At 42.2% G+C, this 23949-nt stretch overlaps 1 protein-coding gene across 1 annotated transcript in view; it reads right to left on the bottom strand.

Moving 5' to 3' along the window:
* Positions 1-23949, bottom strand: part of DCC (DCC netrin 1 receptor) — a 268160-nt gene that overhangs the window by 159912 nt on the left and 84299 nt on the right. Inside the window, exon 3 of the mRNA XM_082075025.1 lies at positions 20062-20382. Coding sequence (XP_081931151.1) covers positions 20062-20382 — 321 coding nt within the window. The remainder of the gene's footprint in view (positions 1-20061; positions 20383-23949) is intronic.

Raw genomic sequence — 23949 nt, 5'->3', positions numbered from 1 at the left:
TCACAATAAAATATTATTAAGATACTTTAGGCCTTTGTATGTTTTATATATGAACTTTAAGCAGTTAAGGTTTATATAGATGTAATTTAAACCAATTTGCCAGCAAAGGCACCTCGGTGCGAAGTGATGAAGAGGAAGGTGCCCCATTGTCTGCCAAGCCAAGGACGGAACCAGCCCCGTGTTTCAAAAGCAGACGAAGCATCAAGTCATCAGAAGCCTATTTCTTATTATTTATTTTCAACACAAAGCTCCACCGCTCCTCAAATTGTGGCTCATGTTGGAAATAATTCCACCTGCTAAAATAATTTCAAGTAATAATAATTAACAGCCACGAAACACAAAATCTTTGTGAGGAGCTGCTAATTTTCTCTACGGGCCTCGTCTCCAGTCGCTCTCTTTGCTTCAACTACTGGCACAGTATATATGGGAAAGCAGGGATGGTTTCTTCTCATTAGCACTCCTTTTTCATCAAATTCACATGGCCAAGCTAAAAATACATCGACAGCGTTAATGCGCGAGCGTTCGGCCTCTCTGCCTAAATTAGAGCCCCCATCTCCCAAGGCTTCCCAGATGGGATTCATCAATTCATCAATTAAGAGCTCGTGACCACTATAAATCCGGGCAAACCTCCCCCTTGAATTCAACGCACAGACGCGGTCGCTTCTGGTAGATCACGTCACGTCCAAAACCACCGTGAAATGGGGAATACTCAATGATTTGTGATTGTTGATTTATGATTTCCAGTCTGGAAGTTGGATTTCAACACGGATGACTCTGGTCTATGACCTTATCTGTAGGAGATAAAGACTGACATGGGCTTGGCGTTAAAATTTGGATTGAGATCCAAGAAATTATTTACGACGCGCCGCGGCGGCGAGGTCCAAATAGCTACAAATCAACCAAAGTACACTATTATGTACACTATTATTTTAATTATTATAGAATTAATTATTATACAAGTGTGTTTGTGCTCCTGCAAAGAAAACTTAAGGATCACCATCATCAGATACTCTAAAAAGATAATAAAGGAAGACTTTGAACAGACACTATTATGCTTAAAATTCATTGAACAAGTGTCAAAAGTATAAATCTGCATAACGTGGGGGTTTTTACTGTCCTCTTGGCATGCGTCTCATGGATTTTGGATTGAGATGTGACTCATCCCGCTTTGTGCCAGTGGAGGAAAAGCAGCTTAGATGCTTCCAGCCACATTTATCCCAAACTCCGAGCCAAACAAAGCATTTGGCCTCGTTTCAGGAGAACCAAACCGCGATGAGCTTTTCCAGCCTACGCGTTTTACGGGCCAGACAATTATTTCTGCAACTTGTGTTTAGCATTCAGTTATCATGCTGGGAAATGAGCCTTGATGTTCTTGCTGGGAAGTCCTCAAGGCCTTTCTTGGTGTGAGGTGATCCCGCTACCCCTCTGGCCACCATTTTGAGCCCTGAGGTGACTCTGGTGCCCCCAGGGCCACCATTTCGAGCCCTGAGGTGATTCTGGCGCCCCTAGGGCCACCATTTTGAGATCTGAAGTGATTCTAGTGCCGCCATTCTGAGCACCTGCGGGGCCACCATTTGGAGCCCTGAGGTGGTTCTGGTGCCGCCATTTGGAGCCCTGAGGTGATTCTGGTGCCGCCATTTTGGGCCCTGAGGTGATTCTGGTGCCACCATTTTGGGCCCTGAGGTGATTCTGGTGCCCCTGGTGCCACCATTTTGAGCCCTGAAGTGATTCTCGTGCCCCTGGTGCTGCCATTTGGAGCCCTGAGGTGATTCCGGTGCCGCCATTTTGAGCCCTGAGGTGATTCTGGTGCCCCTGGTAGCACCATTTTGAGCCCTGAGGTGAGGCTCCCAAAACTGTATAAACAGATATAATGTATAAATAGATATATAAGGGAGGATTTAAGGCAGCATTTAGGCTCAAACACTTGGATTGTGCGCAACCCCGATGCGCTGATTTCTGGCAGCGATCTAATTCCGCCAAGGCGAGCTGAACAAAGACAGAGCCAGGACCTGCCCTTTGATGCCTCTTACCTATCACAGGAAATAAATGAACTTATTATTGTGAAAAAGACTTTTCTGCTGCCTGCGTTCCCAATGTCAGCTCGGATTATCAAAACAGCGAGAATTTAAAAATCTAATTTACTTGTCACCTTTTCTGCGGCTCGCTCGCTGGCTGCGCTCGGCGCAACGCGTGGAAACCATCTATTTTTTCCATCGTATTTGTGCTGGAGGGGGATTTTCATCACGGATTCCATGCCTTCATGGTCAGTTCTGCTTAATCTTCGCAGATCTTCTCCGATTCAAAGCGCCAGCACAAAACTGTTGTTCCCGACCGTCCCGCACGCATTGAGAACAACCAAAATCTCTATTTTAAGTGAGTCGTTCAAGTACAACCCTCAAGATTTCGTTTCTTATCCTTTTACCGATTTTTCAGCATTTCATGCGAACTGAATCTGTCATTCCTCAAGGTCATGGCTTGAAATTATAACCTCTTAATAGCTACGTGCAAATTATCTCCAGAGCTCCACACCTACAGCCCCCATGGGTTGGATTTAGCTCTCCTGTCTCACAATTTCAGCTTAAAACTATTTGCTGATCCCTCAAATACAAGGGGAAGAGCACAGCAGATCTTCAAAGCAACAAACCCGCTCATATTTATTAACGAGCCGACGCGATATACTGAATTTCTCGGCATGTAACTCCCCGCCGTTCACAGTAGCGTTCACAACACACCTGCGTGGGGAAATGAAATATTATCCGAAATTTTTATCAGCTGCCGAAGAGCCCACCTACTGCTTTTGTCCTTGTTAATACACAAATCCGAGGGTGTAAATCTCTTCGTCTTCTCGCCAGCGCTCGTGGCTCGCAGCCAGGCCGAGAAAATCTGCAAATCTGCTCCTCAAACGGGAAAAAAGCAAGAAAAAAACAGGACTTTTTGTCTCGCTGAAGAGTCTGAAAAGGGCCAGATGTCAAAATCCCAAATTCAAATGATTATAAAAACACAGGTTCTCTCATTTATGTGCCAAGAGTTCACCGGTTCAAGCGTCATTTAGTCCATTCCGTTTGTGGTCCCTTCCAACCTGGTGTCCTACGACTCCACGTCCCACGTCCCCACGTCCCACGTCTCTACGTCCCCACGCCCCCACGTCTCTACATCCTACGCCCCCACGTCTCTACGCCCCCACGTCCCCACGTCCCTACATCCTACGTCCCCACATCCTACGTCCCCACATCCTACATCTCACGTTTCTACATCCTATGTCCCACATCTCAACATCCCATGACTCACATCTCAACATCTCACATCTCTACACTTCTATATTCAAGCCTTGCACTTGGAGCAGTGACTTTGTTTCCACAACGCACCGCAGAAACAGCACAAAGATGCCCCGAGTGGACCAGCAAACTCTTGATATCACAATCTACAAATGGAAGACGGTATTTTTGTGACTTGCCTCATTTAAAGTCCTTCAGAACCACCTTGGAGATCTTCGGAGTCATTAGGTATTATCTTACATCGTTAATAAAGACAAAACCAACGGGACATTTATACTTTGTAAACCCACAAGATGTGAAACAGCTCAACATTTGACCCCACAGCTCTTGGCTTCAAACACCCAACTCCTCTCTTCTTATCTCCTCTGATCCCACCCACAAGATATTTAACCTGACGGCAAAAACTCGAGAGAAAATACACTACAAATCAATCAGAAAAGCGGTTCTGACAAATTCCGCGTGATACTACGGTGCCCGTCCACCAACGCCAAAGTCACACAGCAAACCATGCATCGGAAATAATAGGAGACTTAAATGAGACATTAAATGGGATGCTAAATTATTGGATTGTTGAACACACAAGAATCATGTTATAATTGTTTTACTGGTCCAAGCAGCAATACTGTTCCAAAATTACCATTTCCTCATAAGCCCATGGCATTTATTTATAGATCTATTTAAATGCGCTTTTCTGCCTTTTTTTCCTAATCATTAAAACTAACAGAATTACTCTTGCCCTCACCCCCAAGAAATCAGTGGCTTCCTCAGAAAAGCACCTAAAACCAGGGAGCAATTTGGGTCTGACAGATTCACTAATAAACCGGCGAAACATTTGAATCGCGCGACGTATCTTTTTATGAGACGACCCTGAAATACGGCGCAATAACCGAATTAACCGAGCGCAACGACCTCTCCGTTGGTTGTTAAACCAAATTCCGGCGCGAGAAACGCGGGCGCGAGCGGCGTCTTGTCGAGCGTTAGCAGGCGACCCTCAATCACCGGCCGGCGTTGTGGGTAAGTGACCGTTTAGCGGCGGCGCTTGAGTTACGGCAATTCCCAGGTTGTTACGGCAATTCCCAGGTTGTTGCGGCTCCGTCGTGGCCGTTATTGCTCACAAACACCCACGCGGGACCCGTTCGCCGCGGCGTAGGCACAAGGTACTGCATAGAAAGTTGGAATTTATCAAAGCGCAAGGATAGGGAGGTGAGAAGGGTAGCGCTACGGCATTAAAATACTCCTAAGTTGGGGCTGGGGAGAGAAAATAGCCAGAATCTGCACAAATTTGGATGTTATTTGCCCATAATTTCTTCATTTTATTCTACAGGTTATGCCTGGTTTTATCCCTTCATTTTATTCTACAATTTATCCCTGTTTTTTACGCGTATTTTATCTTCCATTGGCACGGGGCTGTGAATGGAGCATCCTCTGTCCATTGCTTCCATAGGGGTTGTGTAAGGACCAACCTCAGGCTTTACATTTGAGTCCATAAAGCGGTTTAGCAAACCAAATTGACCAATATACCTATTTCCGGGGTGGGAACCAGCCAAAAAATGTGACGTGCTACATCACATCGTGGCCTCGGTCACCCAAAATCCATCTCAGATCAAAACTGTCCAGGCACCCATTGGTTACTCTTGAAACTCTTGTATGCAAGAAGCCTAATTTTGTTTTATTTTTTATTTATATTTATATACATATTCTCAATGACTTCAGTGCTCCTGACTTGACCGGGATGCTGATGGAATCACGGGCCATTTTCTTGCCTGTAGCGCCAACAAAACTGCTTAGAAAGGGTCTTTTCTGATGGGGTTGAGCTCCTCGCCGTAAGAAACAAATATAACAATACGAGGAATAACATCATTGGAAAGTGCATTAAAATGCAGCGAGTTCTGCACTGATTGAATCCTCCAGCCTTGTACTTGACCTCAAATGTCAATTTGGAGGAGAAAAATCATATAACAGGTGAATATCAGGCGCCGTCTTTCCCTCCCTGAGCGACAACAGCAGCGTTTTGGATGGAGCTGTTTAAAAACCACCTTTCTAACATCAAAAAGGATGTTAAGTGCAAATAAATCAGAGCAAGAAAACAAGATGACACAACATTTTACATTCGCCACCATCACTTCGAGCTGTTGCAAAACCCAAGAGCTTGTGGGACACCACAAACTTCTCCGGTGACTTTAAGCACCAGTAAAACTTGCCACGGTTTTCTGTTCCATTTTACCTGCAAACCGAGTTTTCTTCGTGTTTTCATCCATATTTTGCAGCAGGCGGCCTTGATTTTCATCTTAAAAACCCAGAAGGTATATGGAAAAGCAACATTCACATGATGAATAAACATCATTGTACCCCCCGACTTCCAAGAGTCTCTTTTCAAACTGGAAATGCTCTTCTCCTATGAATATGCAACATGGCCACAGGTTTAAGACAGACCAGCAACGGGATTATGTCGTTCTAATGCCAGTTCCAATATGTGCGTCATTGCCCGGTTCGTTGTTCAGAAAATAGGGTTATAGCTGAAAAACAATATCAAGTTGCATCAGCTTTTCATTTCTAAGATTTTACCTTAGAAATTATTTCCTGATAATTTTCTTTATTTCACCCGACTTCGCAACAAACTTGAGAAGACTCAGCTTATTTTCCCCTGCAAGATAAAGCTAAAATATTACGTTATGTAGTCAATATATGGCACGATATATTATGTGCTCCTTTCACCAAGGGTTTAGTTATTTCCAGTCAATATTTAGTTCTTTAACGACGAGAATGTTGGGGTTTAATTGAAATATTCTTGTTAGATATATCGTATAACTCCAACCAGCTTCATTTAAATCCCTCTATAGTCTTCCCTCAAGTCACCGCAGTGATTAATACTTGGCAGCAATAAAGGCAGCAGAATATCTGGAGCAACACACTAAACTCAGCTTTCTTGTTCCACAGCCAGTAAATCACTAAAATCCACCCTCGGCAGTGGAAGTTCAGCAGGACATGTTCAAACGTGGGCATTTGTTTTAAAGCATTACAATTATTTTCTCTCTCTTTGCCTACACGTTGAACGAGGCCGAATTTACCGTCTGGCCCTGGGGCATTTTTAGCGAGTGCTGATCGAAGATGGATTAGGGCCGTGAACACACAAGACTTGGGTTTTCAGTTGTTTGCCTCCATATATCATCAGGTTTTTTCAATTATATAATCATTTTTCTATCCCTTAGCATTATATTTAACTCAGCTTTTTCTTTAAAAAGCTTATTCCTTAACATTAATGACTCTTCCAAGCTAATTAATCAAACTCCCCCTTGTCATCAAGTTACTTTTCCAACAGTTACTTTTCCAACAAATCTCAAAAATCAAAATCAACTCCGACAAAAAAAAAGAGGAGGATCCAAAAGAACCAATTTAAAGAACCTGGAATGGTTTAAATATTTGATATATGGACTGAACAGATTGGATCCTCAGCCACATCCAGCTCGGGATTTTGCTCTGTCGGTGTCCACGATAGGCAAAAATCACTCTATTTTTTTTACATTAAAAATATCTTTACAAATCACTCCCTATTGTGTTTGGTGCAGAACGTTTTGCAGAGTGCGGAATTGCAGCTGCCAACCCCGAAACCTCAGAGAGGCCTTTTCCGCCCCCTGCTTCTCCTTTGCTCCCGTTCACAGACGCGCTCCCTCGACGCCGTAATTCACCGTTTCTCCTTCACCGTCTCTGACAAGCCCAACAAATGCATTTACTTCCCAGAGCAAACACAGATGTCGTGTTCCACAGGCAGAATGTGAACAAAGTTACTGCGAAAACACAGCTATTAATCATAGTTCCAAAATACAACACAAAGCGGTTGATTCTCAATGTCGTTTTACCCAGAACAACCGAAAAAGCGAGTTGGGCCTTCTCTAAATTTTCAAGGCTTCTAACACTTTCCACCATTTAAATTTTACACCAAAACCTCATTTTATCCTAAAACACCATCCTACCGACCCTCTCCACTCAGCTACCAAACAATTTCATGCAACACTGAAAGAACGTGGATATTTTCTGTCAGCTTGTAGTTATTAAATAGATATTTTGAGGCCTATCGGAGCTGAGAGCGCCAAGTTCATCTCTGTTCAACGATGATTTAGGGGCTCCTGGATCCTGCAAATCACCAGAGGCCTTTTTACAAGCTGAGGGATGAAAAATATAAGTCGGAACAATTTAATTTGGAATGATAGGACTATGAAGTAGAAGGGAAATTAGATCTTCTAAGGAAAGACATTTGCTAACAGAGTCGAACAGTGAATGAGCGTCTGGCTAAGGGCCCAGCGCCTACTTTGCCTCGTAATTTTAATACAATTTATCAAGTCCTAATGTTATGAAGATGTCAAATTGTGCTGAACTTGAGTTATCACATTTGAGACATTCACTGGACTCAAGGGCTGAGGCTTTTTCAACATCGGGATGCAGGGATGTTTTTCCTGGCACACAGTGATGTATGTAACACATTCATGCCCTTTCCGTTCCATATCAAAATTGACTCTCAGTAAATAATAATTTATCGCCCATGCATTAGACAAAATAAAACGGTGTATTTCTGATTAAATTACTCCTCAAAGATCTTGACTAAAAAAATATTTCGGAACGGCTTAAAATCGTCATTTGACTGCGAATAACCAGTAGACAAGGGATCAGATCCAGCCAGCGTGGATTTTCACCGATAAGATGGGAGAAAAATGCTGTTGAATTGGGGGAAAACAACCAAGGAGGAGAATTTGGATGGAGAATCTGATTATATTTAGGTCCAACTTTTCTTGAAGCGATACAACAATTAGGTGGAGTATTGATAACACCCTCCAGGCATCTACTCCAATACGAACAACACGTAGCAAATGATTACCGAAAGAAAACTCAGCATCAAGACGTATTACAGATGGTTATAAGCATCTGCTTCATCCGCAAGCCTCCACTAACCTAAGAGCTGCTTAACTAGTCATTAAAGAGATGTTAACGATTCATTAACCCTTTGTGAAGTACGTACGCGCAGAAAATTGGGATTATTCATCACCGGCTTTGCGGGGAGTTTGTTTCCAGTGTGATAAATCCACTCTTGCTGGTTCCAAGTAGTTGCGTTTGATCCGATTTGCCATCCAAAGGTCATTATTGCGATATTTATTTCATCCTTGCTATCAGTTGTGATAATATTTGGGATGTCGAGCTAATTCCCACCTCCCAAGTCATGAAGAGATGCGCAAAGAAATGGAACAAAATAACATTAAAACATCCCAATGGCCAAGTCACAATTCGGGGGTTCTCTCCCCAACACACTGGGAGTTTATTAGCGCCTTTAATCAAACTTGACCATTCAAAACCCACCTTCTGGCTCCACGTATTTTCCACGCGTCTAAAAAGCCGATTCCACGCAAAATTCTCCGACCTCAGCAGCTTTACAAAGGTTAGAGGGGCAAAGAGTTTCTTCCGACGTATCAAACAGCAAAAAGCCCTTTTTCCTGCTCGTCTTGGGATCAAAACCGTTCTTCAAAAATAGATGTCTAGATTTAAATACCCCATTTGACCCTCCGGTTGGGTCGGACACGATCAAACGAACGCGTGCGGCGCTTTCCGTGGGTGTTTGCCTTGTCAGGATCAAATGGAGGGCAGGGGATTAACCTCAGCCTAGAGAAAGGACTAAATCCAGCTCCTAAAGTTTCCGTTAATCTTGAGGTTTAGATTCAATCTGGAGGCAGAACATTCAAAAATGATCAGCCGGGCAAATTATTCGGCCAAAGCAAAAACCATTGGATTTCATAGAGATGCTTCAACTCGAGTAACAATATTCCTGTTGAAAATGGAGATTCCTCCAATTACTGAGCTTTGGGAAGAGAAAAGCGCTCATGGAAAGCGGGACGGATGGCTGAGAAACAAAAGCAGCTTTAGGAAAGTCAAGATATTGCGTGTTTTCCCCCCAAATAAATGATTCGGTGGTGTTTGCGACAGTGAGAAGGTGCTTGAGCTCTTACAAATAGGCTTGAAAATCGCCGTTGAGTTTGACGCAGGCGAGCGGAGTGTCTGGTGTGATACACGTTTCTCTATCTGATCTCTGCTCTTCCATATTTTAATCTGGAAAACTTCAAAATGAGCTAAGAAAACACTAAAAAACAACCTAAAGGTTGATGCTCTGCTGTGATGCAATTGGAAGCAAAACAGCCCAAGTTTGAATGGAAACGCGACGTGGATTCTTGATATCGATTGATCCATGGGATAAATGAGATGGAAGAGACCAAGTCATTTTGTTTGGCACCTTCTCGGTCATCGCAGGGAAGACAAATAATCAGAAATGGAGATTTCGTGCCCGCGCTGGTAAATATTTGCGACTATTTTGCGATGTATTATAGAAATTTCACCTCCCGTGATATCAACAGCATCTGAAGTTTAATGATATTAATAATACATCAATATATCAAAGCCGATGAAGTTTATTCTCGTTATATAATAAGTATAGAAATAGGAAGAGATTCCCCACACACAAATATATATATATAGACGTTATTTCTGAGGTATTTTTGCCCAAATGCCATCATTTCTTTCCCACTTTAAATTAGTCACAATTCTACTACTAAACGCCATTTTTTTTAAAGTAATAATCAGTATAAATTTTAATTAACTGATAAACATGGACAAGAGCAACAAGAACGACTGACCCGAGGGATAAATTAGGATTAGGGCAAACAGAGAGCAGGTTTTGTTTGGTTTTAACCTTCCAAATTAATAAGCTTGAAGCTCAGTGAAATATGAAATTGTGCAAATAGCGGCAATTATGTCGAGGTCGTTAGAAAAACCCGACAAGCTCCCAATTTCTCCGCTGTGTTTTATCAGCATTGTAATGAGCACCAATTATTATTCTTGTTTCAACAATTAATTTTCAGGTCCGTCCATAGAAAGATTCGGCTTCACCTCCATTGATTTCCTCTCAGTACAATATTTGGGGATTTATGCAAGAAATTTATCAAGATTATAGGAAATTAGAAAAAGCTGAATAGCCATGTGACTTAAACATCATAGAATCATTTGGAAAAGACTTTAAGGTCATGTAGTCTATAAATATAATTATACATAGCCTGTATATATAACAATTTATATTTTAGGTTTTAAATATCTTTAAAGAACTATTTTATGCACCAATAAAAATAACGTTAAGGTTGGCAAATAATTAATATATTTACATTTAGTAGAACGAGCCACACACTTCAACCAACATGTAGCAACGCAACTACAAATTATGTCTCAATGAGATGACGACAAGTTTGACCATTGTGTTCAATTAATACTTCCTGAAAACTCACAATTATGTCTATTAACGTAATAGGATATAAGGAGAATAAAAATCGACTAAAAATAATTGTCAACAAGAAACTAAATTTGCAGAAAGATCGAGAAATTAGGTGCAATTTCTCTAAGTCAAATACCATCTTATAGTGGTTTTTCCTTTTCCCCTTCGTTCTCAATCACTTCAACATGTCATATTCTTAGAAATTACCTTGATTAAAACATCATCATTTCTCACCCAAAGCAACGAGTTTGCCCAATGGCGTCTCCCAACCAGAAGATCCTCTTCATTTAATTCAATAATTTATAATACATTGTTTCATATTTTATTTTATAATTGGTATTCCCACAAGTTCATCTTCCAATATAACACGTGTAGATATATCTAAATATAAATATAAAACGTGTGTGTGTGTATATATATACATATTAATTCATGGACTTCACCACCAAATAATAAGGGGCCACAAGTCACTTCCCGCCCCCAAAATGAGGAATATTAGCAATTCCAAATTGAAGAGTTTTAGCAAGAAAAAGCATTAGTGGCCATGACGACCGTAACGCAACAGCCTTGGGGTTATTTGATTCCAGCATCAAATCAATATCTCTGCCTCGGGAGGAAAAACTGGGGCAGTCCCACGTTGGCCTAGAAGACGTATCTAAGAATGGAATATTATTATTGTTTTATACTAAGTAAGATTAGAAATAGTTACGTAACAGGATGAGCCGTTAGCCACTAATGGAAAAAAAAAAATATATATATATATAATAATATTAAAGCGGTAAACTTGCACCTACGTTAAAACCCAAAGGTTGGGATAAGCGCTTGTGTCGGAGTTTGTAAAATTACACGGCGCTCCGGGGATTAGGACGGGGATCTTGTCAAAACTACTCCAGGCCCAAAGGGGAGGATTATGGTGGGGAATTGACTTGCTCCGACTGATTTTAATGCAAAATCACATTTCGGAGACAACGTTCTAATAACGCTCCGGCTTCTCCTCGCGGCCTGGAGCCTTTTCCCCGCCTCGTTTGTCTGTTCCTGAGCTGATATCAGCGCTTCAATGGGATTTTTACGTCCCCTCCCTTATTGCGAATAAACACGGTTTCCGCCCCGTAAACACGACTGCGCGTTTTGCACTCGATCCAGAACAGATGGAGGATGGAGAAATGCTGAACTGTACAATCATTCATCTTAAACACAGCAATAATCAGGAGAGCTGCTACGGATCGCCTGTTATTATCCGGGCGGTTAAAATACAGATAAGAAATGGCTCGTTATTGCTTTTATAAACCCACGTGGCGTCTTCGCTTTCCCCAGGCAACATTAACCGAGCTCCTGCTCAATTGTGCACAGGGTCTCCGCTCCTACGAGGATATTTACACCAGAGTTACTCCGTCGGGTAACCCTGGAGAGAAATACCAGGACATGAGAAAGCACAGCGTGTTCCCACTTGCCTTTTTCTTCTAGAATTGCTGCGTTTTCTGTCGTATTTACGTTTATGTGTAGATTTGGTTTGCGCCTATTGCCAAAGTGTTGGCTCAGGTTCTTTTAATTGGGTGTGTTGGGTTCTTGAGCATTAGGTTCTTTTAACTGGGTGGGTTGGGTTCTTGAGCATTGGGTTCTTTTAATTGGGTGGGTTGGGTTCTTGCACATTGGGTTCTTTTAATTGGGTGGGTTCGGTTCTTGCACATTGGGTTCTTTTAATTGGGTGGGTTGGGTTCTTCCACATCATTGGGTTCTTTTAATTGGGTGGGTTGGGTTCTTCCACATCATTGGGTTCTTTTAATTGGGTGGGTTGGGTTCTTGCACATCATTGGGTTCTTTTAATTGGGTGGGTTGGGTTCTTGCACATCACTGGGTTCTTTTAATTGGGTGGGTTGGGTTCTTGCACATCATTGGGTTCTTTTAATTGGGTGGGTTGGGTTCTTGCACATCGGGTTCTTTTAATTGGGTGGGTTGGGTTCTAGTGCAGTGGGTTGGACTCTTGCACCTTGGATTCTTTTAATTCTGTGTGTTGGGTTCTTTTAATTAGATGTCTTGAGTTCTTGAATATTGGGTTGGGTTCTTGCACATTGGGTTGGGTTATTTTAACTAGATGGGTGGGGTTCTTTTAATAGGGTGGGTTGGATTCTGTTAATTGAGTGTGTTGGGTTCTGGAGCATTGGGTTGGGTCCTTTTAATTGGGTGGGTTGGGTTCTAGTGCTTCAGGTTCTTTTAATTGGGTGGGTTGGGTTCTAGTGCTTCGGGTTCTTTTAATTGGGTGGGTTGGGTTCTAGTGCTTCAGGTTCTTTTAATTGGGTAGGTTGGGTTCTAGTGCTTCGGGTTCTTTTAATTGGGTGGGTTGGGTTCTTGAGCATTGAGTTGAGTTCTTTTAATTGCATGTGTTGGGTTCTTGAGCATTGAGTTGGGTTCTTTTAATTGGATGGGTTGGGTTCTTCCAATTGGGCTCTAGCGCGTTGGGTTGGGCTCTTCCCGCCAGGGTGAACTAGGAGATAAACGGGCACCGTGGCAGAAGAGCTTTGATTCAAATTCACATGTATACTATGACTATTCTACTTTGACAATAACTATATTAATTCCTCGTTATTTTTATCCTTTCAATACGGCTTGGCCACAATTAGCGTTCCCCCTCCCCTCTCTCAATTACAAACATACTTTTCAAGGATGTAGAAAGGACTGAACACTTATTTTTGTCACTGCAGATGTAACGTTGCCCACCAATAAGGTCAGAAAATACCATTTCTACACAACCATTCAATCCTGGAGAAAGATGCACTTTCAAGATACTGCTCTCGAGAAGCATCGATATAAAATGGGGTACGAAGCGCTCAGTAGTTTTTATTTGCCTACAACTTGTCTATGTCGATCTCAATAAGCACAGCCCATCCAGAAGAAAAAGGCACATTCGCTATTTGAAAAGTATTGAAAGAACAAACTGCAAAATAAATGGTTTTCCATAAGAATTTGGCCAAAGAACAGAAATACTTACTCGTCGTCTCAAAAACTAGTAAGTAAAAAGACACATTGCAATGGATATAAATTCATTTCAGTAGGGTGTAGTGGGTTCCGTAAAACAAAACTCCACCAAGCAAAACACTGAACTCATTAGTTCTGGTCTAAATGTTAAGAAACAGCTTCTAGAACCAAGAAGTTGAAGGTAATCTTCGTTTCACTTCAGATCAATTATTTCTAGTCTAAGCAACTGTGCAAAAAAAGCAGAAACAAGTGGATTTCTCTCCAGTTCCCAATATTTGGGGTAAAATCCTCTTAGATCTTGACCACTTTTTCTCAATCTAAAGCTCAATTATTTATTGGAATCGTTCTCTTCAACTTGTACACCAAGATGCCCAATTGTCAAGTGTGTCGTGATATAAAGGTGTCTGAGTTGGCTTTAAATGAGCTAAAGAAGAGAATAAAATCAATTTAAAATTCTCAATTCATTTCGATCCGGCCAAAAATGTTATTTTCCGATGTTTAGTTCTGAGTCCAACCCAGGTGAGCTCTTCGGATTCCATTAGAAACCCATGAAAATCAACGTTTATCACTCCAATGCTGATTCTCAGCGAGGCTGGTGGGATTGAGAATCAAACCACCGCCTCTTTTTACCGCGTTTTATTGCTCTACAGAAAATTAAGCAACTTAATGACTTGCTCTCCACTAAATTGCTTCTCCTTCCTCAGACTGTTTGCTGTGCCCTTTGTGATACCGCTCGTAAACACCTTCATGTTTCCCTGTGTATTAAAACACATGCACTTCTTTTCCCCCCCTCTATATAGTGTTTAACTTCCTATCCGGCCACTTTATCCTGAATCTTATTCAAATTAAAGCAGGGCTATTATGCGAGGCACAAAAGTTCAATTTGCCTCAAATCTGCGCAGGCTTTTCTTCTTTTTGCATGAAAACAGCAGCATAATAAACGCTAATCATTATCATCTCTGCGGAGTGAAAGCTTTTTGAGAGCATTTTTGCATTTACGGCCGGAAAACGCGCTTCCCATTTCCATCCTAAAGGTTCGTGGAGCAGCTCAGATTAGAGATGGGCGAGACTTCAATCCCCCGTTAGCACTGGGTTGTATCTGCCGGTAAATCACTAGTGGTGTCCCCAGGGGTCAGGGTTGGGTCCGATCCTGTTGAACATCTTTATTCATGATTTAGATGAGGGGATTGAGACCAAATTTGCTGCTGACACCAAGTCGGGAGGGAGTGTGGAGCTGCTGGAAGGCAGGAGGGCTCTGCAGAGGGATCTGGAGAGACTGGAACAATGGGCCCATTGCAATGGGCTGAAGTTCACCAAGGCCAAGTGGCGGGTGCTGCCCTTTGGCCACAACAACCCCCTGCAGCGCTCCAGGCTGGCACAGAGTGGCTGGAGAGCAGCCAGGCAGAAAGGGACCTGGGGGGACTCATGGACAGGAAGCTCAACAGGAGCCACCAGTGTGCCCAGGTGGCCAAGAAGGCCAATGGGATCCTGTCCTGGATCCAAACCAGCGTGGGCAGCAGGACAAGGGCAGTGATCCTTCCCCTGTGCTCTGCATTGGGGAGGCCACCCCTGGAGTATTGTGTTCAGTGCTGGGCCCCTCAGCTCAGGAAAGAGATTGAAGTGCTGGAGCGGGGCCAGAGAAGAGCAACAAGACTGGGGAAGGGACTGGAACACAAGCCCTATGGGGAGAGGCTGAGGGAGCTGGGCTTGTTTAGTCTGGAGAAGAGGAGGCTTAGAGCTGAGCTCAGCACTCTCTAGAACTACCTGAAGGGCAGTTCTAGCCAGGTGGGGCTTGGTCTCTTCTCCCAGGCAGTCAGCAACAGGACAACGGGGCTTAAACTTAAATTTAGGCTGGAGATGAGAAAGCAATTCTGTGCAGAGAGAGTGGTCAGGCATTGGAATGGCTGCCCAGGGAGGTGCTGGACTCACCGGCCCTGGAGGTTTTTAAACTGAGATTGGCCATGGCGCTTAGTGCCATGATCTAGTCAATGGGCTGGAGTTGGACCAAGGCTTGGACTGGATGATCTCTGAGGGCTTTTCCAACCCAGTCCATTCTGTGATTTTTTATTTGTCCGAGAGGTCGTCAAGGACAAACGAGAGGGTTTTATGAACCATAATCACGTCTGGATTTCGAGTGCCTGAGGGCAAGAAATCATTAGAAAGGTTAAATTGGAACCTAAAGCTGCTCGCAAGCTTGTTCCAAGTTAGAAAAATCAAATTAACCTCCAGAAATCCCCAAGGGTGACAATCAGAATTCATCCCACCACGTTCGTTGGACGTTTCACACTCACTTTTCACTGCGGTTTCGCCCACCCAGACGTCGGCATCAAAGCAAAACAAGATCTGTCGCATTTGTATTCACGGCAACTCACCCAAAATTGCGATCGGGAGAATAACGCCGGCAAAATAGCACTTAGATACCCCAAGAATTCGCTTATTCAGAACTTGGTCAGCGAAATGAGACCGAGAACGAGCCAAAATAACTTGGCAAAACCCACTTAAGCAAATTAAGTTGTAGAGATGACTAAGCTGTCGCTAAATAAGTATTTTAAGACCTAAAAATGCTGCTGGTGAGTGAAATATCAAGATTTCTGAGCCGGCTTCCTCAACCTTCCACATTTAATTCTCTTTATTCGCTAGAAATGATGCTTAATATCCAATTCATCACTAGAAACGTGATTCCAAGAGGCAGGTTGTCGTCTTCGGGATATGGAAGGTGAACAATTTAAGTCACGGTTCACGCCGAACTATAGATATTATACCCAACTAACCCCAAACGACGTGACATCGAGGTTGAAATTTAAGTAGCAAATTATCCGGGACTGCTCGTGGGTAAGAAAATAACACATTTCAGCTCAAGTATTGCCAAAGAAATCGCTCTTCGTTCTTCTATAAGCTAAATATAGGTAGGAAATAATTCATTGTTACTGGCTTTACACTCAGGAAAAAGCCCTAATTGTTTAATATATATTATAATAATTAGACATTTCGGTGATAATTGCACTAAAACAGCTTCAAGATCCTCCCCGTAATGTATATTATTACATTATTTGCAAATATCTTTCAATTCTTTCTCATTGTCCCGTAAGACACTAACGACGCCGTTGTGTATAAGCCAGACATCAAACTGAAACAGCTTGATATTTAAGATGATGATACGTTATTAATTAATACTTCGGGATTTAATTGCCTCGATTTGTCAGGAATTTCAGGGTGTAAATTCAGGGGTTTGGTAAATCTCAGCAAAGCAATGCCGCTAAAATTAAGCCATTGGTTATCATTGGCCACAGCAGCCTCGACAACATGATTTGAAAGGTACAAGAAAACCCCCAAAATTAGTTTATAACCCCAAATAAATTATCACAGTATCACAGTATAAATCATAAATTATAAATCAAAGCATTTCTTTTCAAGATTCGACCATTATACCCCAAAAATCCCATGTGATAAAGGGCAAAGTGATGACACTGAGGATTAATTCCCAAGCTATATATGTGTGTGTGTATATATATATATATATCTCATCGCTTCCTTTCCTGGAAGAGAAACGCGGCTGATCATCTCCAGATCAATTTTTAGGAGTCCAAAATCAACATGGCAAGTAGCATTATCATTTTCTCCATTATTTTTATTCCTGTTCATGAATTCACATTAAATAGTTTAAAAGCTGCTGTGATTTGGAACCAAAAGAGGGAGGAAAACTAAGTCAGAATTTGGTTGAGTTTAGTTGTTTTAAATCAAGGTCATTTCTGAACGTTGTTTTCTTCCTTAATAAAAAAGAAAGGGATCATATATAAGAAATATTTACTTCATCCAATACAATATTTCCTACATTTTAGTACAACTTTCCTGCATTTCTCCCCTATTATATTAAAAGTGACACCTCCTTTTGTCACCAAATTAGTCCATTTCACTATTAGCTCATTAAATCCCCAAATCCTGGTAGCATCTAATATTATATTTCAGCATTTCTCAGCCATTCTGTGTCCACTTCAATGCACCTTTTAGAATTATCGCTCCATTCCTAACGTGGGAAAAATCACTTAGGACAACGGTGAAGCTTTAACGTTAGGCGGGGCTTAACATTTCTTCACGGATTTTAAGCTCGGCTCTTTGCAAACTGTTCATGTTCTGTCTGAAGTTTGAAATTTCATCGGCGCTATTATAAAGCACGCCTTATATTTCATTTTATTTCAGTTATTTAAAATATTTAATTATATTATTATTATTATTTGGTTGGGTTTTCCTGTTCAGTTTTCATTGTTTTTTTTCATTAATTATGATTATTTAGTTGGTGGTTTGTTTGGGGCTTTGTTTTGGTGGCTTTTTCTGTTTCATTTTTCCCCTCCTCTTCTCCACCCACCCAAATTCCCTCTCATTTAATCCAGGACTAAATCAGTAGCAACGCACCCATGCACAGAATAAGCTGTTGAACATATATATAGTTTAAGGACTACAAATATATTGAAGAAAATCTAATTATACGATACTATGATGTCCAAATGCTGCTTTTGTGACTCAATTTACTTACACCCCACATTGACGACTGATGGAATATTGATCTATTAACATATATAGAACGGATATAAGCTGTTTCTATAATCTCCAGCCACCTACTACTGGTGATCACCAAGACATTGGTCTCAATGGATCTAACGGAGCTTATTCATTCGTTAGTTGGGTTCTTAAAACCAGTATATTTTGATTTTAAGAGCCCGATATCCTTTCAGTGACCCCAAATCATGTGTTTGACCGTTACCTTTGAGCGACCACTCTACTGAGCGTTAACGCTTCAAAAAACGCAATGAAATCCCATTTATTGCTATAAAATATACGTATTCCTTACGCGTGGCGGTGGCTGGGAATTTTAACCTCCAAAACCAGAAACGTTGATGGATTCTATGTCACCAAACAGTGCAGTGAGGGCTTAAAACGTTGGGAAAACCTACAGTTGAAAAGCGACGCCGCCCAAGATTCTGGTTAATTCAGTGAATTAAGCTCTTCCCAAATTAAGCTCTTCCCAAATTAAGCTCCCGATCGTTCCTTCAACATCTTGCGCAGAACAAGAGATGAAGTGAAATCACGCCATTAATTCCATGTTCTGCTCATGGCAACGGCGCAATCGCACAAACCACCATCGTCTCCTTTGGGCGAGAGCGTCGGGTTGCCCAAAAAATCACGTTTAGCACCAAATAATGCACAAGAAAAACCCGGTTTTTGAGTGCTATAATATTAAACGTCTCTCTCTCTCATTCCTCTGCACAAGGAGGATTTTTACTGAGCGTCGGGAGGTTTATTTGCTTTGCCGAGCAGCGATTAACACAACATAGCGGAGCGGGGGACCTTCAATTCTCCTTTGCCCCCTTGTCCTTTTCTCCGCCGTGTTTCCATCTGCCAGCGCCTTCAGTCAATGATGTTCTGCCAATAGCGAGTCCCGCAACAAAATAACACGACAGAAATTCTGCTCGCTCAGGAATACGCGTCCTTCTGGGAGCAAAATACCACGGCGCCTTCAAGAATTTGCCGGTTTTAAGCATTCTACACCTTATATTGCGCCTTATAACATGAACCGTTTTCATACAATCCCAAAAAAGTAAAGAAAAAAACCCTTAATATTCAAACAAATATCCACTCAGCATTTCACTGTCTTTCCTATTAAAGAATCTTGAGCGGTTCTTCCAGTTTTATGGACAAATTGGTCTTGAATGAGCAAGTTCCTCCCACCCCAAACTTGCGACCATTGGGACCCATCACAAAAACACACCAATTCCTACCAAAAATCCTCCAAATTACAGAGCTGGGATGGTTTAAAGTCATAAAGCTACTGGATTGAACTTCAGTCTTATTTTGCCTCCTTAAATAATGACGATAAATACATTTGTTTTTAATTCTAGCGCGTTCTAATTGGTATTAAGTACCAAACGTTTGGCGTTAATTTATACCTTTTATTTGAAGGATTTTCCAACTGCTTTTTTGGCCCCAATAATTCGGTTATTAAGGACTCGCTACATCCTTCCACAGAATCAAAGAGATCACTTTAAAACTTCAGACCTACATCTAATACAAAGGCATTTATTAATTCAATAAGACGCCACACGACGGGTAAGGAATTTGTGTTTCTCGTGCCGTATCCCCGCAAAAACGCTTTAAATGAAATACAAAGATGCTGCCGGTCCCAGGGAGCTACGTAAAGTGTTTTTCTTTATGAAAAAAGCGCATAAACCATAAAAAAATTCCTAAATTCCAGCCCTACAGAAGTTTGGCGCTTTTTTTTGCGTGTGATCGTCAATTCATCGGCAAAGTTAATTCCCAACGTCAACCATTTCGCGTTCCGAAGACAATAAATACGCGGCAACAAAGAGGCGATTAAAGGGATTTAAATGAGAATAATACCTTGTCAAGAAGAAATTACTGTCGGAATGTCATATTGAGCTTCGCTTCTTTTGAAGAGCAGGTGTTAACAAAGCAAATAATAGTTGTAAAAATTAAAAATAGAGGAGCGTTTCTGCCTACCTGCGACTGTGATCTTGGCTGCCCGGCTGATGATGGCTCCGACGCCTTCTAGAGACGCTTCGCACTGGTATAAACCCTCGTCGGGTTTGTGGTGCCGGGAGTGGACGATGTTCTCGATCAAGAGGGAGCCGTTGGCCAACTGTTGCCTCCTCTCGTCCACCGGCAGGTTTAAGAAGACGGCGTCTTTCTTCCACTTGATGACGGGGGCTCCTCGGTCGGATTCGGCCGCGCAGGCCAGCAGGACGTTGCCCCCGCGCGCGGTGACGGCGTCCGAAGGCTCCGCCAAGAACCTCAACGACGTGAAGGGCTTGAGCTGTGAACCTGAAACGGCAAAACCATGAAACACTGAGTAAATACTGGTTGGACTTCTCTACGGAAGAAGAAATAGACTCTATTAGATTGAGAAATTCAATATAAGCACCATAAATAGGGGTGGCGAATTTGATAAGAAATTAAGCTACCAAAAATATCATCTTCCACCTCACCAGAACAACGTTCTCCTCGCTACCAACCAGTACAGAACAACGTTCTCCTCGCTACCAACCAGTACAGCCACCAATCTCCAATAAGAAGAGAGAAAAACCACGTGAGCACGTCACGGAATCACAGATTGGTTGGGTTGGAAGGGACCTCTGGACATCATCTGGTCCAACCCTTGAGCTAAAGGAGGTTGCACAAGGACGTGTTTTGGACGTCTCCAGAGGAGGAGACTCCACAACGTCCCTGAGAAATGTTTGTAGAGACATTTTAAAGACTTAGTCTAGACTTTCTACATGTCCTTTGTATAGAGAAGAGGCAAGGAAGGTGTTGAAGACCCCGGATGTCCACCTGCTGCAAGAACATGGGCCAAGCTCTTCCAATTCCACCAATTAACCTCGTTTAGTTTGGAGGTAAATCAGACCAGAAAGGCGGAGGGAGAAGCTCTCCGAGCAGAGCTACGCTATGAGTAGCAAAATCACTCTAATCGTAGAATCGTTGTGGTTGGAAAGACCTTGAAGATCGAGTCCAACCATTAACCCAACCAAGTTCACCGCTAAACCACGTCCCTAAGAACCAAAGGGCACAACAATAGCGCTATAAGAACGTTGAACCAGGAAATTTCAGCTCCCGGAGGAGACAAGTGACCATTAAATAAGCCCCAAGCCCAATTTCTAGATTATTCCTTCTCATAATTTGCCTCAAAAAATGTTCATTATGGTTTCTTATTATTGGGAAATATTCTCGGGGGTAAAATTGAAGATTTCTGTATTCATTGGATACTCGTTAAGAACAGGATATACACGTATAACACACCCCAAACCAAACTTGAGCCTTATAAAGACATCACAAAAAATGCAACTTAATTCTTAACGCTGCATTTCCTTCCAGGCCTAAGAGTTTTAATGCATTTCCCCCGATCCCTTTTCTCCTCTGTGGGATTTATCCTGTTTAAAAACGTCGGGATGTGAGACAATGACAAAGTTCTTTAATATCCCGCGTTACACTCGGTGTCTTGTAAACGGCCGCGACCGTCAAATCTGTTTTCCCATTTTTACAAGCGGGGTAGGAGACTCATTTTAAACCAGGGATGCTAAAGCTCCAATTTCATCCTTATTGCAGTAGCTCAAGTGAAACAGAAGGCGAGGAGGGAAGAAAAATACACAAGGAGAAATAAAAGCTCTTGTAAAACTCGCTGTAAAACACCCGTGTTCTACATTTCCAAGTTTTGCTTTTAGTGTGAGCGACTCTCTCTGTTTATTCAGCATTTTCGCTCATGCTTTTAAGTTTTAATCAGCGTTTACTTGCAAACCCTTAGAGCTCCGAGACGTTGAACGGCGACAAAAAGGTGACGGTGAGTTGGGGTTGTTCACATTTAGGCTGAGCCTTGATTTCTGTTCGCAAAAAACAACGCACGCCCAGAGCGTTTCATACTTTGTTCTAATTCCTACGTATCTTAGAACATCCTTGAAGCTCCCTCAGGACACCTGGTTATCTCCAGACCTCCTTTCTATGTTCTTTGCATCTCACAGGCTTGAAAATTCAGAATAAGAGAGGAAAGCGCTGTTAAATTTGTTGCAATAAATATATTTATTGCCTTCTACGCGCAGCGCCGTAAATTTAAAAAATAAATAATAATTAAAATAGATTTAAAGGGAATTAAGAGTCACACAAACCCGATGGGTCCGGGGCGACGTCATGTTGCCTTTTCCCTCGAGCGCAGCGCAAGGACAGATTTATGAGATCTCAGGCTTAACTAGGAGCGGTGTAAAGATTAAACGAGCTCCGGCGCTAAGCTGCCGTGTCAGCGATTCCGAGCACATCAAGCGCCGGCGGATCTGAAGCTCCGAGGTCAAGGAGAGCGCCCTGGGCAATAATCACACGTCCTTTAGCTAAATCAAGGAGAAAATAGGGAGGTAAAGCCCCCGGCCTTGGGCCCTCGCTGCTTCAGCGACCTCGCGCCACCCCCCGCTCTGTGATACCAGCACAAAACCAACGGGCTCCTCGCCCCGACGTGCAACTTCAAGGTTATCGCGCTCCCAGAATTAACATTTAAAAGATGATCTCTTGATGTGCTTCTTAATCAGGCCCTTGCTTTGAATCCTCTGCTTTTTGCACTCTAATATTCTTTGCCTTCGTGTTCTGCATCGCTTGCTTCCATTATAGAGAGGGAAGAGATGTCACAGTTGCAATAAGGCCACCCTGGGGCCTTCTTCTTTTTATTTATTTCAAATAAGCATTAAGAAATAAGACTCTTGGCGCACAGACCGTTGGAAACCGGTGATTACAGAAATATCCCCCGGTCGCGCTGAAATTCGGTGGCGGAGCAATGGAGCCAAACTAAGGTTGTTACGATGAAGTGGATTTATGGACACACATACTAAGACCCTGAGTAAAACGGCTTAGTATCCAGACTAATAAACATTTATTTACACACAAGGGTGTGGTATATGGAAGCATCGTTCAATTTTTTAATATAAAAATGAATATATATGTTTTATCAGGACTTTATCGTGAGGTTCCAACTCACCACGGTGCTGTCGCAGGTTTCTGGCCTGTAGTAAAAGTCCTTGTAACAACAATTCAATTCCAACGCCTCAATATTCCATGAATCACTAAGAACACGTAGTGACTGATTTTTACTTTAAAGCTTCAGTTTGATAAAAATCCCTGATAAAAAGGGGGGGTTTAGGTGGTTTATTATTAAAACGGAGCCCACCGCTCATCCCCCAAGCGTTCAAAGCATCAATCCAAAGAACTTTTGCTGGGTTTGACGAGCAACACTTAGAAAAAGGGCTTGATCCAGGCCTAGGCCGAGACCACGCAGCAGATCCATCATTTCTGACCCACTTTTATGTGTAAAATCACATAAAACCAAGAAATTAAACCTTTATCAGGCAGAACAAGGCTCCTTTCAGCCACCCCGAGGGCTCTAAAAAGGTGTCAGGCCTAGGTAGGCCTGGCTTAAACCCCTATGAGCGATTCTCATTGTCAAATGTGAGCCAAGTTGTTTTAACGAACAAAACCGAGTCTCCCCAATGACAAGTCGTGGAGTTTATGCTGCTTCTTGTAGCTTATTAATCACTTTAAATCACAAATTAATGGGAATAAATCCAGATGATCTAAATACCTTGGAATGAAACAGGAGAATCAGAAGATATTCGGCACAAGGGTGTTTGGTTCCATGAAAAATATGAGGACTATCAAAGGATTGCACTGGATGAGCTTTCCAGGTCCCTTCCAACCCCTGACATTGTGGGTTTCTGTGATTCTGTAATTCTTCTGCTTCAAAATTTCCATATTGTTTTAATTACGTTAACAGAAAATAGGATTATTTGCTGGGTTTCCTCCCTTTTCCTCACAAAACCAGTAACCTGCACCTGCTACCGGTCACATATGAGTTCCATAAAA

This window comes from Streptopelia decaocto, assembly GCF_964273445.1.
Source record: "Streptopelia decaocto genome assembly, chromosome: Z".
Lineage (NCBI taxonomy): Eukaryota > Metazoa > Chordata > Aves > Columbiformes > Columbidae > Streptopelia > Streptopelia decaocto.
This window is presented reverse-complemented; position numbering and strand designations above follow the sequence as displayed.